The sequence below is a fragment of the Cinclus cinclus genome, chromosome 18 (assembly GCF_963662255.1).
Source record: "Cinclus cinclus chromosome 18, bCinCin1.1, whole genome shotgun sequence".
NCBI classification, from domain to species: Eukaryota; Metazoa; Chordata; class Aves; order Passeriformes; family Cinclidae; genus Cinclus; species Cinclus cinclus.
In genome coordinates, this window is record NC_085063.1 from 11,074,663 (window position 1) to 11,089,213 (window position 14,551).

General features: G+C 45.8%; 1 protein-coding gene across 1 annotated transcript in view; it reads right to left on the reverse strand.

Moving 5' to 3' along the window:
* Nucleotides 1-393: 393 nt before the first annotated feature.
* The window catches only part of CDH4 (cadherin 4), a 414,578-nt gene continuing 400,420 nt past the window's right edge, over nt 394-14,551 (reverse strand). The window contains exons 12-16 of the mRNA XM_062505318.1: nt 10,540-10,773; nt 9,247-9,480; nt 5,017-5,156; nt 3,019-3,183; nt 394-1,656 (exon numbers count right to left, since the gene is read on the reverse strand). Of these exons, the coding sequence (XP_062361302.1) occupies nt 1,450-1,656; nt 3,019-3,183; nt 5,017-5,156; nt 9,247-9,480; nt 10,540-10,773 (980 nt within the window). The 3' untranslated portion in view covers nt 394-1,449. The remainder of the gene's footprint in view (nt 1,657-3,018; nt 3,184-5,016; nt 5,157-9,246; nt 9,481-10,539; nt 10,774-14,551) is intronic.

Genomic DNA, 14,551 nt, shown 5'->3' on the forward strand with positions numbered 1-14,551 from the left:
ATAATACTGATGTTGAATTATGCCTGGATGCTGCGAAACCTCTTGCTTACTTTGCAATGCTTGAGCATATTAACCACAAGATACTTAACAGGCCCTCGTTGCACTTCTTCTCCAAAAAAACACATTTACTACAGATAGCAGCGCCTACCCATCAAATAGAAAGGACACACATTAGCTGAGTTACACGATGTTGTTGAGCTTTGGCTACTAATGCTCCAAGGCATTGACGTGGTACTAGACTAGCTCCATACTTAGGGATGGGAGAAGTGTGGGTAACCTTGTCCCTGTCCTTGGCACTGCCTCGCCGCAGCACAGACCCTGCCTCAGCCCAGGAGAGCAGCACCGGTGCTGGGCATCCTCAGGGATGGGGGACACCAGCAGCAGCAGCAGCAGCAGCAGCAGCACCTCCTCACCCCGCCGGTGTGTCCATCACTCACGAGGTCGTGGGAGCCAAAACACGGCGACAGCAGAAAAACAAACAGATGGGCCTTTGGTCATGTCACAATTTACTTTGTAGGGCTTAGGCAAGGGCTGTCGGAGATTTCTGTTGCAATAACCAAAGGCTTTATCAATGCTATAGTTCTATGCAGCTACATTGAGTGTGACCAGGGGCCAGCAGAGCCCTCTGGTCAGGATTTTGCATCTGATAACACTGAATTATATACAACATGATGACTAGTTCACCACCTGCTGAGGCTTAAAGATGGCTGTTAAGATTTTGACTCAAAACATCTCCCCCCTGCCCACCCCCCATCCTCTTCCACCCCAGAATGAGTCACCCCCTTAAAAAAAAAACCCAATAAAACAAAACAAAACAAAACAAGGCAAAAAAGAAACAATCTCCACAGTTCCTTTTTGTTAACTCCTTCCCAGCTAGAACTGGCTTAGGGTCACAGGGAGTGCTGCCCAGGATGGTTGTATGTTTGTTTTCATCACTCCTGAGATTGAAGGGAATCTGACACATGCACCAAAAGGCACTTTCAAATATATATATATATATATATATTTTAAAAACAGTGCTTCTGTTCTAAGAAATTCAAGTTAAGACAGAGTGCCTTTCACTCTCTTTAGTCATAAAGCAGGTAAACGAGCAATATCCCAGCTGACATTAAAAAAACAAAACAAAAAAAAAAAAAACACAAAGAAACCTGAAGCAGAGACAAGTGTTCATGCGAGACAGCTCAATATTCTAGGAAAAAAAAATACAAAGAAAAAAAAGAAAAAAACCAAACCTCCTATATCACCACTAAAAATAACAATACAGTCAGCAGGGGATATTAATTAAAAAAGCTGCCACATCTGTACAGTTCTTGCTCCTGCATCGGCTCTTTTTGTTAACGCTGTCTGTGGGTTGTTTGTTGTTTTTTTTTTTTTTTCCTCCTCCTAAATTCCTTCTTCTTCTTTTTAAATTTTTTATTTTTTTTTTTTTTTTAATAAGATGAGGTCAGTTTAATCTTCCTCTCCTCCCCCATACATGTCCGCCAGTTTCTTGAACCTGGGCCCCCAGTCGTTCAGGTAGTCGTAGTCCTGGTCCCCAGAGCTGGAGGAGTTGAGGGAGCTGACGGAGCCTGCGGTGGAGCCACTGCCCTCGTAGTCAAAGACCAGCAGGGAATCGTAGGGGGGGGCTGTGGGGTCGTTGTCTGCTGCACGCAGGCCCTGGGGGATGAACACAAGGTGTTAATGCCCACCACGGGCTCTGAGGAAGATGTTTGGGATCCCTACAGAAAAGCTAAAATGGAAAACTGAGTATCCCGGGGCTTCCCGGATGCACCTCTGGGTAGAGACCTTTCAGCTGCCCCCAACACAAAACCCACCAGTGTACCCAAAGTGTCGTATTGAGTGACAGGGGAGTTATTTCCAATGATCTGTTTCTGGATCTGGAAAGCTTTCTGACCTGGCCAATGTGTCCTTTCCAGGGCTGCCTGTTGAGATTTCCAGCTTAGCCAGTGAAACAAAAAACAGCACCCTTCCTCTCCCACCAATATTTTAATTCTGATGACTTTCATTCCTTTAGGAAAACGAAATAAAAATATATATATAAAAAAAAATCACTCCCGGCAAAATTCTGCAATTAGGACAGATGTGGGGTGTGGAATCCTGGGCAGAGGGCTGGGGAGCATTGCTGCTCCTGTTCAGTGTGGGCAGCAGAGTAGGCAGGCCATGGAAATGGCCTCGGGATATGGAGAAAAAGAATTGCTTTGCTGCAGAGCCCAGCTTCAGGAAAAGCCGGGTGGAATAGCCCTGCAATAAAGCAAATGTTCCACATTCCCACCTTCAGAAGCCCTGGCCTCAGCATGGGGAGATGGAACTGGTTTCAGCAGCAGGGGTGTGTGTGAGTAGAGTGAGTCTTCACAAGCACGGATGTGTGTAAATGTGAAGGATGGGCAAAGGGACAAAGTAAAAAGGGATTTTAATGATGAAAATGAGAAAAGCACAGCAGGAAATGTATGTAATAATAGAATTAAATGGCTGTAACATTTATTTTTCTGGCTTAGGAAATGGATGGTGTGCTTTGTCTCGGAGGAAATTATGCATTGATTGGTTTGTAACCACTCAATCACTCAAAACTAAAAATGAGATAAGAAATACCAAATGGACAGATATTTGCACAGGCAAATAAAAGAGCAGTAATCTAACATAAAATAAAGAAACTCTCTCTGATCTGAGTCTCTCTGTGCTGCAAACTCTTTGAGGCTTTACACCAAACAGCTTATGAGGAAGGCAAAGACTACTGAAATAATTACGAGTCCAGCAGCCCCAAATGGCTCATTCTGCCTGGGTGCTGAAAAGCACGGTGTTTGTGACACCCACAGGACAGAAATCTTGGGTTTTTTCCTGGTTCAATGCCTTCATTAAGCCAATCCCTTCATCCTTTGCTCATCCCAATCCTTTCCCTGGCTGGTATCAGACTTCTGGCACGAGCAGTAGCACGGCTTGGTCCGTGCAGTCAGGGCAACCTGACTTTAGCAGGATGCTCAAGCTTTGAAGATGTGACACAGGACCCCCAACAGAACATACCTCATTAATAAAATCACCAATATCCCCTGGATGTGGGATTACTGGTCTTATAGGATACTGTGGTTCAGCACCAATAGGTCTTTCATCCACTCTTCTGACTCCAGGTGTCTTGTTCAGCACGTGATCCATGGTCTCTGGCTGCTGGAGCTGGCTTAAATCGTAATCCTGTGACAAATGGGAAGGCACAGTGTGAAACCCTGAGCTTTTCGTTCAGATCACCTACTCACTCAGTGTGCAAACAAGTCAAGGCCTCTAATTCTCTTTCAGCTGAAGTTTGACAGCAAATCTTATCCCTTGGTATGTAGCACCTCCATCTAAATTACAGATGAACCTGACCTCTGAGCAGCTCATAAAATTGATCTCCTAAGAGTGTATCTTATAAGTTAAATCAAGTATTTAAAATACTTTCTGAATACTACACACAGCATCTACGTATCTGGGATAAAACCCTGTCTTCTGTTTGCGTGTGCCTAGGTGTATGCATAACTTTTTTGACAAAATACACAGTATAATGTAGAGACACAGTCTTAGTAGACATATTATTGCAATTACATTTCTACAGAAATAAAAACATTAAAATGTGTTTTGCATTTATGCATGTAGGCTTTTTAAAGTAATTATGTTCTTTTTGCTTGTGAAGAATCCCAACAGAATAGGTTGCTATCACAAAACGAGAACCAGGTAATATTTCATTAAAAATGTATTCATGTAGGTAATGGTGTTTTGCTGCTCATCCTCTGCTGTTATTTTTAACGAATCCTTCCTAAAATATTTAAGCCTATACTGTAGCTGCCTGAAACCAGATACTTCAGCTACTTGGAATGCTCAGAACAGTGCTTTGTTCTACCAGGAAAACTATCCTTGTGCTCAGACAGGGATGATTGAAACTCCAGGAGCAATATTTATAAATAACTTGACAGCAACGAGACAAAAATAAGAAATGTTAATTGCGGGGATTTTTCTATGGAATAAGAACTTTTCAAGGTTTGGGTAAACTCCTGCTTCAGAATTTGCCATGGCAGCTCTCACTGGGCTCGCCCACTCGCTTTTGGAGGCCAATGGGACCTCCATGGTTTTGTGGGATCCCTAAGCACTGACCTGGAACCATGCAGTCCAATTCAACAAGCAAAAATAAAGCCATGATACAATGTGCAGTCACATAATCTGCATGAACATAACATTTGAGAGTGTCCTGGGCTCTTTACTTGTGTTTGGCAGGAGTAAAAACTGACGACTTCAACATGAGTGACCAAACTTTGTTATTTTAGCTGAGGAATTGGACATGCAGCAGTGGAAAAGCACATCCCAGGGAAGTCTTCATTCAACATGAGCACTGGTGTCTGCAGGAAGAGCCACTGGAGGAAAGCTGACGTGTTCAGGCAGCCTGTGGCTCAGGGCTCTGTCACCCAGCACAGCTTTCCATTGCGCGCTGCGTGGTGAAAGAGAAAATCCCCAAATCTCTTTAGACGTTTCTCATAAACCATGTCCAGAAATTAAAAAGAAATTAAATGCACATTAGAGACGATTAAGTAAATGCAGGGAAAGCCCACAGAAGCTCAAGGCTCAAGCAAACCAAGGCAAGAGACTGCAGCTACAGGGCTGGGCAGGGCAGTAGCTGCTAGCTGGTTTTATGAAGATCTTTGGTAAAATAAACAATTGTAATGACTTAAGTAACAGAAATATGGTTTGAACAGGAGTGTCAATGGAGCGATTTATAGTCCTTCCCCAGGAAGCTGCCTAGGGGGTAGAAAGATCCATGAGGCACTGGACTCCTGGCATTGTGCTGCTTGCACAGGAGGGCATCCCATTAACATCCTGAATCTCCTGGACCTGCTGTCTCTCCACCACACCAGGGAAGCCAATAAAGCTGCCTGGTCATAAAAAAAGGGAACACAATCCTTTGCATTTATTTAACTAAAAATAACGTGTTTTCTGCCTTTTTGAGAGTATGGCTTGCACAGCTGCTCCTTGGCCACAGCTCAGGGGGCCTCTTCTCACCTGATCCTCCTCTCCACCTCCCTCCTCGTCGTACTTGAGGATGTTGTCCCTGACGTCGTCCTCGGGGTCGATGAGGAGCTGCTTGGTGTGGCGCTCCTTCTCCCGGCGCTTCATCCACACCACGAAGAGCAGAACCATGGCTGCAACGGGGAGAAAGCAGGGTGAGCTGGGACCTCCTGCATCACAAGGGAGGCTGAGGCTGTCCTAGCATCTCACCTACCCCCACCCACTGCAGAGAACCTCACTGGCTGCTGGCAGGAGGAATAAAATGTTATACCTATTGCAGCGTCTAATTTTTAAAGGAGAGATCAGCGAGAGCTGTAAATACTGTGACAGATTCCCACTACAAACATTTCTTTAAGGTCTATCACAGATGCTGAGCTGATAACAATCAGGAGTAAAACGCACAATTAGAGGAGAAGAAACCAGAAAGTGCGAAAGCTGCAGTTTTCTGAAAATATTTGATCTGAATCCTGAGTTTTCAGGATTAGATTTCCACCTTTATTTTATTCAGGGGCATAAAAATGGAGGGAAGGGAGCTGCAAGGAAAGAAACGGGTGCAGATACCCAACATGTGTGCACAAGGGGCTGTTCCAGCAGCGTGGCACAGGTTCAGCCCATTCAGGTCACGAGCCCCGACTGTGACAGTTTCTGCTGTTTTCTGCAGCTGGCCAAGCAAGACTGATCTGGGGAGGATGCACAACATTGGGTCCTGTAATCCAATTTGGCCTCCCTCATATTCTTCTTTTGTCCATGAGGGAGGCTCTTTAGACTTCTGAGATCAGATTAGCCAGGACATTAGCACATGCATTTGGCCATCGACTGGGAAAGCAAAGCTCAGATGATCTGAAATCCTTTCAGAGAGCAGGGCTAGCTTTGCAGAACGAGGGAGAGCAAATCTGGTAGCACACAGCCAAGCTCCTCAGGCACCAGCATTTGCATGCCAGGCTTGGCTAATCTCTCTTAGCACAGTAACAGAGAGAGATGAGCAGTTCTTGAATCATGAGAATTTTTTTCCTTCTTAAACAACTTTGCCCACAGGGAACACTGGCACACTGCTCCACAACCTCACCCTTCAAAGGGACACCCGTGTCCCAGGGGCTGTGTGCTCCCTGTGAAATTACTGCATGCAAGATATCTGGGAACTCAAGTCTCCACTACCAAGGCAGCCAGATCTTGTCTTCTTCAAGAAAGTGTTAATATGCTCGTTTTCATTCTCCTACTCAGCAGCTGCAAATAATGCCCTGAAGAATGAAGTTCAGCCTGGGCAGCTGCTGCAGTTACACCTCCCACTGTCTGCTCTCCCCTCCATTCTCCATGCAAGCCCCAGACTGAGCTGCAATGGTGGCAATTTGCAGAAGGGAGCAATGGATGGACAGCAGAGGTGGGAACAAGCGTCCCAGGTTCATTTCACCTGGGTCAACCCTCAACTGTGCCAAACCAACACAGCCAAAATCTGCAGTTTTTAGCTGAGACCAGACCCTGGGGACATGGTCCAGCTTGGAGGAGGAGGTGGTTAGGAGAATCCAAACTCTTCCTCCAAGCACCGAAGTGTTTCTATCCAACAGGATTTCAGTGAAGTGAGGGAAGAGGACGGGACAGCTAATTACTGCCCTTGTGTGCCAACTGGCAGCCATCCCTGCCTGCCAGCTAACAGAATTGTTTTCAGATAGTTCAGCATTTCTTTAATGCTTATCCCAGACCTAGTCAAGAAAGAAAAAGAGAAAAGGAAATAAAATGTAACTCTCATCTGTAATAAAAACCCTCAGCTATTTAGCAGACTATTGAAGTCCTTCTTTCATTGTTCCTTTTCAAGTCTCTCACAACAAGATACCTGACTGGTCCACAAAGACAATATTATAATGGTTACTAGGGTTTATCTTTTTATTTCCTTTTTTTTTTTTTAATGATACATTTTCATGCACTCGTGGAAAAAACGGTGCCATTAATGCCTTTACAGCTACCTTGGGAAAAAAAAAAGACCTTCAAAGTGTCAATGGTGGATATAGTGCACTCTCCTTCCTTTTATTCACTCTGCAGAATGGGAAGTGCTATTACTGCTGTTAGAACCATTTTTGCTCTGCATGTAGTTTTCCTTGAAATCTATTGTCTTCACCCTTCACATTTTTTTACTGCATTGCTCTCCTAAACGTGTTATTTGTGCAGCTAATACATCAGGCAGCAAGAAGAAGAAAAAAAAATCCTCTGAGCAAAGGCATAAACTTCCTTCACAGGAACAATCTTGGATTTGTCCCCTTGTTTTTTCTTCCTTTTAAGGTCATCCAACTTTGACCTGCTGACACTAAAATGGACAAATAGCACAAGAAAATCCCTCTTCTGCCTTTTTCTAGGCTATTGTTTAGAGGTCATGATATGAAACAGATAGAAAGGAGGCAAAACACTGGAAGGATGTAACTGTAAAACTGCTCATTGCAAATTACATTTTTCATCAGTGATACAGTGCTTTGCAGCTCTCCAAGATAAAAAAAAAGTCAATTAGAATTACAATGAATGTAAAAATAAGCTTTTGTAATAAAACCCGTAATTTAAAATGGGATAATGTATCTGAAAATGGAAAGAGGAATCTCTTAAATCAAATGTCCTTCAGCTGAAGTTAATTTCAGTCAATAGGATTTTCAACCATTTTAAATTGTATTTTAGCACTGGATTTATACAAGAGCAGCAAAAAGAAGACCTGTGTTTAATCACCTCTGTGGCTCCAGCACAAACTTTGAGCCCAGGGGCAGCAGCAAACCTGCACAGCAGAAGGAGGTGGGGCTGATGAACACCTTCATCTCCATCAGTGGCAGTCTTTGTGTGACTGTGGTGCCCTGGACAACCACCCTGGCTGAAGGGAACAGCCAAAACTGGGAATGAAGGGCAGGAACTGGGCATTGTGGCTGGGCACAGGGATGCTCCATCAGCTCAGCTGGGCTGGGAGAGGAGCAGGGCCTGAACAAACACCCAGTTTCATCCTCACTCTCCATCCTGATCCAGTAGAACAATTACACACCAATACACTCCCAGCAGCAGCCCAGGAGGGGATGGATGCCCAGGGGTGAGCCATTCTCCTGATGTACCATGGCATGTCCCCATTAGGTGACATTTGGAGCATACGTCGCTCTGTGTGCTCTCTGTTAAAGCACACTGGGGGTAAATATTAAATGTGATTTAGCACCACAACTCCCATTAGCTTTAATGAGAGTCCCATGGATTCATCCTGTGTTTCTTGATGAATATTTACCCCATTGTTCATTTCAGTGCTTGTTTTTATCTATTCCTACTGTGCTAACTCCTGCTTGAAGTTATAATGATGTAATTTTCACTTTTTAAGTGTGTGCACACATGGTTATTGGTAATGCTCATGGAATCTTGGGACTGACAGCACTCCTGAGCAAAAGAGATAGTTTTGCCTTGAGGAAAGGGATGGCCAGTCCTTCTCTGTGATGTACCTCAAAGCCTCCATTATATCTGACAAAATGGGAAAAAAACTTCCTCTAAAAACACTCGTAATGCTCCATGATCCCCAAATCTGAGATAATTTTAAAAGCAATGGGAATAACCACCCTTCTTCTTTCCCTTGGAACAACCAGAAAAACAGTTATGCACTGGTTCTGCAAGGGACTAGCCAGTGTAGCTGGTAGTGGGAACCAGTATATCCACAGCCAGCCACACATGAGAGCTGTGGGAGAATCTGACAGAGAAATTTGGAAGAAGCCTTCAACCTTTTCCTGCAAAATGTGGACGATCCTATCACACTCACTACTTACAAGTTGTTGTCAGGTGTAATAATGTTTGCAAAGCTACTGGAAGTCTTAGAAAGACAGGTCTGACACAGGCAGAGCTCACTTTGCTGATGCTGCAGTGAAGGAAGTCTGAATGCAGATGTGTGAACCACCCCCACAGCCCAAGCTCAGGGACCTGTCCTCTGAAGAGAGGGCTAATAGGAAAGAACAACAGGGAACAGGGAAATGTGAAGGAGGGTAGATTTAGAGCAGATTTTGGGAAGAAATTCTTTACTGCGAGGCTCTGGCACAGGCTGCCCAGAGCAGCTGTGGCTGTCCCATCCCTGGAAGTGCCCACGACCAGGCTGGATAGGGCTTGGAGCAACCTGGGCTAGTGAAAGGTGTCCCAGCAGCCTGTGAAAGGAGGGCTGGAACAAGATGAGATTTAAGGTCCCTTCCAACCCAAAGAAGTCTGTGATTTTAGGCCAGGCCCTGTGGTACTCACTCAGTAAGATAATGATGCAGATCAGGATGGCAATGATGGCCCCTGTGCCCAGCCCTGCAGCAGCCACGGCCCCGATGGTGGTGCAGTCACCGTTCTCGTCACACGGGCACACCTTCACCTTGATGACAGAGGTGTTGTACAAGGGGGGGTTTCCCGAGTCTGTCACAATGATGGGCACATCGTACACTCCTGCTTCCAGGTACATGATCCTCAAACTGAGCTGGGCATAGTCCCCTGGAGACCAAGACAGACAGACAGACAGATGACAGACAATGGTGGAGCACTGCAGCCACACTTGTGCAGGCTTCTCTGCTAGAGCCCTCTTCTGAGCCCTGCAGAAGGGGGTTAGCATCAACACACCTGGACAGGACAGCTTCAGACCTCTGCCCCAACAGCCTGGCCAACAACCAGCCTGTGCTTTGCAAAGTACTGTGTGTTCTCTCTGCTGCACTGAACTACCTGGATGTCATTTGCAAAGACAGCTGCATGTGCTCGAAATGGCACCAAACACAAATAGGAACACATGGATAATGCTTCCTGAAGCTGGCCTGCCCCAGGCCACTTGTGCAGGTTGTGCACTCACTCACCCTTCCACCTCAGGATTTTGGGAACTCACAGATGACAGTCACAGGCAGGTAATCCCATTGTGACTGAGCTCTGAGCTGCGAGGCATGAGCTGTTGCCCTTGGTCTGGCACCCTCTGCCAGACCTCAGTGAGAGGGACCAGCGCTGGAGCCAAAACCAGCCCACAACTCCACGATATTTTCCAATCTCTGTTGAAACTACCAATAAGTAGAGCAATTAGGGCCATTTGTGGTTGCACGCAGCAATAGAAAAAATCCTTCACATACTGGTAATCTTCACACTTACCTAGCCCTCCTGATTCCATGGTAAATTAAAAGGCTGCCTTTATGCAATTATGGTCAGAGAAATGAACATTGATCCTGATTGTGGCTTGTGACAATTACGCTGGAGGAACATAAGGAAGACTGATAATAGCTTTTTTCCCCTTGGCCATTATGGATGATTTATACTCTGTTCACTACTGATAACTGTTCATAATTATGAACTGCATTAAAAAAAAGCCAAGTGCCAAGGCTCTTAAGAGTTATGCTGCAGGTCTGATACAAATCATTTCTGATTAACTATCTTGTCTATAATGTCAGCCGTAATGCGCTATAAAAAATAAAAATCAGATAAAAAAAGTGGGAAAGTTTTGAAGTTGGAAGCCGCACGCGGGGCTCATTAGTGAAGCAGAACCCAAATGTGCTCGGGATTGCCTGCCCCATTTACCATTGAGCCGTGTGATGGTCCAGTTCTTCCTCACTGCAGATGGCACACTTGGCAGCTCGAAGACGAAGGGCCCCACGTTTGGATCGATGTCAGCGTCCGCGGCCGTGATGTTGATGACATTCAGGTTTGGCTTCTCACAGATCTGTGCCTCCTTTGGCAGCAGCTCCGGGGCGTTGTCGTTGATGTCGATCAGGTAGATCTGCAGAGTGCCGGTGCCACTGGCAGGGGGAATTCCTGTGGGAGACATGGACCTGTGACCACCACCTGGGAGCCAGCAACTGGGATTGGCAACACCATGCACCAGCCCCCTCTCTGCCTTCCAGTTCCAATAAACCAGGATTTTCACCTTCCCTCCCTGGACCTTATTAGGGACATACTGCACTTTCATGGTCCCTTGCTTTATGTGGTATAAAACTTCCCCAAGCCTCCTGATGTTGCTGTTTTTCACTCCTGCAGAACAGGAGGTTGAGTTCTGCAGATCTGTAGCCTGCAGCAATGCCCCTAGCCAAACTAAAACTACAAGCAGGTGATGCCAAGCTGCTCCTGCAAATTTTGGTAATTGCTGTTTTCAAGAAGAAAAAACATTAGAAAGAGAGCTGACAAGAGGAAGAAGAGGGCTTGGAGGGGAGAAAAACCTGCATAGTGTAACCCATTGGTCATCAGTACAGCATTTACTGTAGCACCTGCTGGCCAGGTTTCAGCTTTGCAGACCATTACCCTGCTTCAAAGAAAGCCCAACTCTCCAGCATGTCCCACACCCAGCCCCAGCTTTAGTGGTGAGAGGTCCCTGCTTGAAGCCCACAGTATGAGCCATCACCAGACATGCTGGGTGATGCACTCACCCCCAGCAGCAGTGTTATGTCCCAATACACAATTCCTCATCCTTTCCAGGTCTGGCCCAACCAGCAGGAATGTCACAGCACAGCAGTCCTGGTCCTCCACCCCTTCTTGATGGACAGCCACATTTGTCAGGCTAATGACTAGTCACACAAAGCAGTATCTGCCCTGGCAGGATAGAACAGCCTTCCCAGAAATGGCACAGTATTTTTTTTATTTCTCTCCCCACACATCTATCTGGTAGCTCAGTGTTGGCTGCCCTCTGCCTGCCTCCCATCTGGCAGCATGGCTTCAGCAATTCTTTTTAAAGTTTGTGTTTTCTGTCCTGACCCTTCCTCCCAGTGCTAGATATAAAGCTACACAAACCACTTCCCCACCAAGCTTCTGCTTCCACAGACCTTCCTTCCTACATTCCTTGCTCCATTTCTCAAGAGAGCCTCAAAAATTCTGAAGGAGCCCTGGAAATCCTTTTTTCGTGGTTCCCACATAAACTCTTCAATCATGGACTCTCATCCTTTCATCCTGTAAGCATGGGTAGGTCTCCCTCAAAAACAATGTCTTTTGATCAGGCTTGAAAGCTTCTGGAGAGGCAGACAGCCCACCAGGATACTGGGGCTGAACATGAAAACTGACTTTTGGGACCAAGAAAAGTGATTTTACTGCTTTCACATTACCCAGAGTATCTTCTGGGATAAAAGCAGGGCTCCCTCTGTAACCTCTGAGACAGACTGAACACAAGCCCTCAGTCCTGAGAGACACTAACTGGCACGTGGCTGAAATAACCTGCAATTGCTGCACATACAAATGCACTTTTGTTGGGCCATTGAGTATTGTTGGGATCTGAGTCCTGGTATTTTTGTTCCTTTGTGTTCCCGAGTGCAGTTCCGGGGCAATTTTAGGAGAAATGAAAAGTAAACAATTCTTTAAATGGCCAAGTCCTACACACTATGGAATATTTCACATTATTTCAGCAGTCTTATATGGAGAGAGCAAAGACACAGAGCAGGTACTGATGTGCAATGAACAATCCTTGGACTTTATACTCAGGAGATGAGGACTACAGTAGCACCACTGAGACCAGCAGAGAAGCTGGTCTGATCCCTGAAATTAAGACTGAAATACTAATGACAAAAGAAAGAAGACAATACAACTGCTGCATCTACATTTAACTGCTGAATTCTCCATCACTGCCTTCTTCACAGGGCCAGTGTATGCATTCCCACCACAAGGTACAAGCCAAAGTTTTCATGCTCAGCTCCTTGTTTCATGAAACCTGCTGGAATATGACACATTTAAGTTTCCAGCTTCCCTTGGAGATTGGCTGAAGTTGGCTGAGAGGTTCAAACACTGCCAGGCTCCACTCTTGTGTAGACACAGTGTGACCCAAGGGACTCTCTCCTCAGAAACCAGGTTAAAACCATGCTGTTGATTAGGATTCCCCTTTTGCCCTCCTTACATTGCAGCCAAGACTTTTCTTAACTGGAGCCTAGGGAGAGAAAAAGAGCATGTCCAAGGAGCACTGGCTAAACTTCTTCTTTATCATGTACTGAGAACAGCAAAAAGAACTTCAAGGAAAGAAGATGCTGCTGCTTTCTTCAAGAAAGAGAAAAATCCCCGCCAAAACCCTTGACCCAAAGCTTTTCTTTGACGCCAGAGAACCTGGAACTTGGGAGCAATGTGGTAAGAGTCTATTAGCCTAGATGAAACTTTAGCTGTTATCCTAAGCACTCTAGACAGAATTTTAAATAAGGTGTTGCTTTATGTGCATTTTAATGGCTACAGTATACCAGTGATAGATTAATTTTTCAAAATAAAGAGATTTACCTAGGCCCTCACTTTCTGAGCTGCTGAATGATGGATGTGGAGGCACTGATGCACTGGCAGCATCAGCACCACAGCCAGGGAAAGGGGTTAACTCCACATCACGTTGCACCAAGTGCCTGGAATTTGCACGGTCAGGCAGTGAGGATTAGGTTGATAGGTCCAAACTCTACCACTGCTTCTGTGAACAGCCTTGGCCTACTCATTTGACCTGTTTTTCCCTGTGGCTTCTGCAGATGAACACCACTAGACCCCTTTGAGAATATTTTGAATTTCCCTGTCTTGGCTGCCTTCATGGAGGGGAAGCTTAGGACAGGGCTGTGGGGCGAGTCCTACCTCTCATGGAACAAAGAAGGGGAAAAATGCTTTTCTTGGCACAGCTCCCAGCACTGAAACTCCTCCATGAGTTTCTCTCACCCCTGTGACCTGGGATGCAATGATGAAAGTGATGCATGGATCCCGAGAGGGAGAGTTTTCATTAGCCCTGCAACGTCCACTGAATCTGCTCAAAATGACCTTGGCACCTCCAGCCAGAGGGACCACACAAACACTGCCCTGAAAGCACCTGAAGAGTATGAGCAATATATTTAGGTGCTCAACAGCCAAGCCTAGACTGAATTGTGCTGCTGAAGCAGGGTTCTGGTTTGAGTGCTCAGCACCCTGCAGCTGGAAAGTGAGGGGGGGGGGTGAGGGGGAGGAAGGCCTTCTCCTTGTCCTGGGAAACTCCTGAACCTTTTCCAGGTGGAGGAACTGAGGAATTAAATACCAACATGGTCACATTTGGGTGTGGTAAGCAGAATTCATCAATTCCTCCTTACCAGGTTTAGGAAAAGAGGGGCAGCAGCACTGTCCTTGAGTGAGGCCAGTGCAGAAGTTCTCAGTGCTGACTGGACCAAAAGCACCAAGTGAACTTCAATGAGAAAAGCAAACAGGAGTTCTCCAGGAGATCTGACTGGCCTGAGTGGCTTTGGTAATAAGCAAACACCAGCACACAGATGATCTGATGATGGCTGCACATTTCAGGAAGGCAGTGGCCAGAAAGAGCCCAGCTCCAGCGACAGACACGCCGTTTATGAAAGCCACCACGGTTCAGCAGATGGGCTTATTTTTAATACCCTCCTGCCATCCCATAAACTTATTTCTGGTTTCCTGATGGAAGGCTCCCTGAATGCTCTGATCAGTGCCTTTGGAAGGATCACCAGGACCAGTGTGCTTGGCAGCCCCTGGAGAGCACATCCCTTTGACACTTTTTTAAGTTCAGGCTACACCGCTACAGTGAACTCCCCAAATCAATTTTCCATTTGTCTTCCCTTTCCCTTAATAACACTCTCCGTATACTGTGCACATTTAATTT